General features: G+C 43.8%; 1 protein-coding gene across 1 annotated transcript; it reads right to left on the bottom strand.

Annotated features, from left to right (window-relative positions):
* Positions 1-1134: 1134 nt before the first annotated feature.
* mgp (matrix Gla protein) lies at positions 1135-3162 on the bottom strand. Its single transcript, XM_087808837.1, has 4 exons — positions 3076-3162; positions 1902-1973; positions 1809-1838; positions 1135-1459 (listed from the first exon to the last, which is right to left on the bottom strand). The coding sequence occupies exons 2-4, from the start codon at positions 1960-1962 to the stop codon at positions 1197-1199; spliced, it is 354 nt and encodes a 117-aa protein (XP_087664963.1). The 5' UTR covers positions 1963-1973; positions 3076-3162; the 3' UTR covers positions 1135-1196.
* Between the last annotated feature and the right edge of the window lie 1348 nt (positions 3163-4510).

Genomic DNA, 4510 nt, shown 5'->3' on the forward strand with positions numbered 1-4510 from the left:
CAACTAGCACAGCTAGCATGTGTAGAACAGAGGTAAGCAACATGTACATTTGGAGTAGCTGTTAGCAAGCTAGCATTGCTGAACCATTGAGAAGAGTGGTTAGCAACATAGAACTGCGCAACAGTTAGCACTAAGAAGACTAGGACTTTTGTTGCAGTAGTTAACAACTTCAGTGATTACAAGTACAACATACAAACTGTCGCTGTTTTGAAACTGATGCCAGTCCTGGGCGGAGTTAGCACCAATGTTAGCAGGAGCATTAGCATCAGCGTTAGCATCAGTGATAGCATCAGTGTTAGCAGCAGGGTTAGCATCAGTGTTAGAAGTGGTGTTAGCAGCAGTGTTAGCATCAGTGTAAGAAGCAGTGTTAGCATCAGTGTTAGCATCAGTGATAGCCTCAGTGTTAGCATCAGTGTAAGCAGCAGTGTCAGCAGCAGTGTTAGCATCAGTGTTAGCATCAGTGTAAGCAGCAGTGTAGGCAGCAGTGTTAGCAGCTGTGTTAGCTTCAGTAATAGCCTCAGTGTTGACATCAGTGTTAGCAGCAGTGTTAGCAGCAGAGTAAGCATCAGTGTTAGCATCAGTGTAAGCATCAGTGATAGCATCAGTGTAAGCGTCAGTCTTAGCAGCAGTGTTAGCAGCTGTGTTAGTGTCAGTGTTAGCATCAGTGTTAGCATCAGTGTTAGCATCAGTGTTAGCATTCTTTGTCACGAGCAGGAGCCTCAAGTCTAATACGTAATAAATAAGAGAAACACAAAAGCATTTACGACAACTTTGTTCAATAAAAACCAACTCATTAGTGACTGAGATTTATTGAGGCAGTAATTAACTGTTGGTTTCTCGTTAAATGTTTTACGACGCTGGAGAATAATGGACCATAAGAAGTTAACTAGGAACAGAGACCCTCACGGTCTTGACGTCACGCCAAAACCCCCCGTTTTAACGAGGCGCCGCGACAATGGTTGAAGCTGCAGGAAGTGACGTTAGCGCGACAGTTTATTTACCGACATCAGGGATTATAGGATCGTCATCTGGATCAGAACCAGACACGATCCAGTTGTTCTTGTTGTTGTGGTTTGATCGACACTCGCGTCACCTGGCGTGACCTTGAAGTGTGTGATGACGAAACAACAAAAGTACCAAACAAAAGGTTTATTTGAGAAACACAAGAAAAGTCGTCGTACATGTGCGGCGGCGCCTCAGTACCGGCGCGCCGGGGTCACCCTCTGCGGAGGGTTCCGGGCCGCGAAGAACCTCTGGTAGGCCTGCTGGTAACCGTGGCGATAGGCGTAGAAGCGGCAGGGCGAGAAGTCCTCGCAGGTCTCGGCGCGTCGCTCGGCCGGCGACTTGATCTTCCGGGCGTAGTTGTAGTAGTTGAACCCGTGACCCCTCGTCGGGCTCAGAGGGTTCCCGGGCCGCGGGTGGATGAAGGCGTTGGCCCGGGTCGGCAGCACGAACACGTCTGCAGGCGGAACAAGTTCTGGTCAGGAGGAGGCTCGCGAGGGGAACCGTCGACTCGCGGTTCGTCCTCGCGGTCACATGACCTACCCCGAGGTCATGAACCCATGGCGAGGTCATGAACCTACGGCAAGGTCATGCACCGACGGCGAGGTCATGCACCTACGGCGAGGTCATGAACCGACGGCGAGGTCATGAACCCACGGCGAGGTCATGACCTACGGCGAGGTCATGAACCGACGGCGAGGTCATGAACCGACGGCGAGGTCATGCACCTACGGCGAGGTCATGACCTACGACCCTCTGGAGACTCATGACCGACTCGAGTTGAAACAATAAAAAAGGTTCTTCACCTTCCATCGACTCCGAGCTCTCGTGAGAATCTGAGGAAACAAACGAGTCAGTGGGACGAGTCACAGGTCAAGGGGGGGGATGTGTGACGTCACCATAGCAGGCGCAGGCGCAGACGAGGGCGCACAGAGCCACGAGCCGCAGCAGCTTCATCATCCTGGACACACCTGGCAGGTAGAGCAGAAGAGCGTTTTAGCGCCTCTCAGTGGCGAAGTAAAGTCACTGCACCTGCTCGACCTCCGCCTACGATTGATTCTTAAATGTTTTTAGATCAATTATTCTAATTATTATTCTATATTTCGCTTAATATGGTGTTGAATTCACCCGCAGAATATTTATCCTTTCAGTTTAAATAAAGTATACAAATCAAGAGTTCTAAATGTGTTCAAGAATATAAATTATAAAAATAATTTGTTGTATTTAAAGATCGTTAAGATGAAGAAAATATGGTGACGTTTAATCATTTTGAAAAAATATTTATAATATAAATATATTTCTATAATTGTGTAACGAAAAAATGCAAAGTTAAATAAATCTAAATATTATGATATTTTGAAATATGATATAAAAACACATGCAGATAATAAAAGATGAAAACAAAAAGATTATAAAAGGAGTTGAATTAACAATAGTTTACCATCAGAAACATTTATATTCTTATATTTTTATATACCAGCTACACATGTCATATATTTACACAATAACTCAACCTATGAACATATTTTATATTTAAAAATAAATAAATTATTAAGTAAGTTAGTAATTTATATTTGTAGATCTTTTCCAGACCAGGGTCACAAAGTATTAAACAATCAAAATAATATTCAATAAAATATAAACTTTAAAGGTCAAGATAACGCAGAGACAAACACAAGAGTCTCAGAGAATCAAGGAAAACACAAATAAAAGATGTTTCTTGAAGGAGTCAGTAGATCATCAAACACAGAGATGGTTCCAAAGCTTAGGAAATAAATAACATATATAATTATATAACATTATAAAATAAATAACAAAGTATTTCATGTTTTTTTTTTCTGCAACATTTTACTTCGACATGTTTCATATCCATGTCTAACATGTTTTGTTCTTCTTGAACTTTCTTCGTCCTCACAGGTGAACCTACGACAGTCCCAGCTCCCCGGGGGAGGCTGCAGCTCAGTCATGGTTTTCCCTCCACATTCCTGCAGAATCTTTGTGCGACTTAAAAAAAGACACACAACTGCCACACAAAGTTGTGAGTCTGTCTGGAGCGCGAGGCGTGGGACTCACCTGAGAAGTCGATGGTGCAGCAGTTGTTCCCGCGACGAAGGTTTTGCTGGTTCCTCACACACTGGGCTTTTATACACCTCACCCCGTGTCTCCCCCCCGTGTCTCCCCCTCCCCCCCATGTCTCCCCCTCCTCCCTGTGTCTCCCCCGCCTCCCCCCATGTCTCCCGGCCCTCCGTCCAGACGAGCAGCATGAGCTCACTCTCTCCTCCGCCGCTGAAAAATAAAGACGATGCCAACAGGCGAGAAAAACAAGTGAAAAATGTGCCGTGAAAACAAGCGTCTGCCAGCAGGAGGCGCCACTTCAGACACGGAATAGAAGGGTCAAACTGACCCACGGGGTCACGTGATCGACTCTCGACGATCTGAGGTCAACCCGAGCTCGATCATCTTGGAGAGACTCGGAAAGAAGCGGCATCTTGTCTCAGTGCTGAGCTGTTCAGAGCATATTTGACTGGGTGGAGGCCTCGGGTCAGACCCAGGACACTGAGAACCCTTGTGATAGTGTTGTGACAGGTATATATGTGTAGTATTGTCCAGTACTTGACTCTGGCGTTGTGATAGTGTAGTAACAAGTATATATGTGTAGTATTGTCCAGTACTTGACTCTGGTGTTGTGATAGTGTAGTAACAAGTATATATGTGTAGTATTGTCCAGTACTTGACTCTGGTGTTGTGATAGTGTAGTAACAAGTATGTATGTGTAGTATTGTCCAGTACCTGACTCTGGTGTTGTGATAGTGTAGTAACAAGTATATATGTGTAGTATTGTCCAGTACTTGACTCTGGTGTTGTGATAGTGTAGTAACAAGAATATATGTGTAGTATTGTCCAGTACTTGACTCTGGTGTTGTGATAGTGTAGTAACAAGTATATATGTGTAGTATTGTCCAGTACTTGACTCTGGTGTTGTGATAGTGTAGTAACAAGTATGTATGTGTAGTATTGTCCAGTACCTGACTCTGGTGTTGTGATAGTGTAGTAACAAGTATATATGTGTAGTATTGTCCAGTACTTGACTCTGGTGTTGTGATAGTGTAGTAACAAGAATATATGTGTAGTATTGTCCAGTACTTGACTCTGGTGTTGTGATAGTGTAGTAACAAGTATATATGTGTTGTATTGTCCAGTACTTGACTCTGGTGTTGTGATAGTGTAGTAACAAGAATATATGTGTAGTATTGTCCAGTACTTGACTCTGGTGTTGTGATAGTGTAGTAACAAGTATATATGTGTTGTATTGTCCAGTACTTGACTATGGTGTTGTGATAGTGTAGTAACAAGTATATATGTGTAGTATTGTCCAGTACTTGACTCTGGTGTTGTGATAGTGTAGTAACAAGTATATATGTGTTGTATTGTCCAGTACTTGACTCTGGTGTTGTGATAGTGTAGTAACAAGTATATATGTGTAGTATTGTCCAGTACTTGACTCTGG

This window comes from Callionymus lyra, chromosome 15 (genome assembly GCF_982586985.1).
Source record: "Callionymus lyra chromosome 15, fCalLyr1.hap1.1, whole genome shotgun sequence".
Lineage (NCBI taxonomy): Eukaryota > Metazoa > Chordata > Actinopteri > Syngnathiformes > Callionymidae > Callionymus > Callionymus lyra.

What these genes read in the sequence shown, in the direction of transcription:
- mgp (XM_087808837.1), bottom strand. Translation starts at nt 1,962, where the DNA reads ATGATGAAGCTGCTGCGGCTCGTGGCTCTGTGCGCCCTCGTCTGCGCC. An exon ending in CTGCGCCTGCGCCTGCTATG is followed by an intron (nt 1,839 to 1,901) that starts GTGACGTCACAC and finishes TTGTTTCCTCAG; the next exon opens with ATTCTCACGAGAGCTCGGAG. An exon ending in GAGCTCGGAGTCGATGGAAG is followed by an intron (nt 1,460 to 1,808) that starts GTGAAGAACCTT and finishes TTCCGCCTGCAG; the next exon opens with ACGTGTTCGTGCTGCCGACC.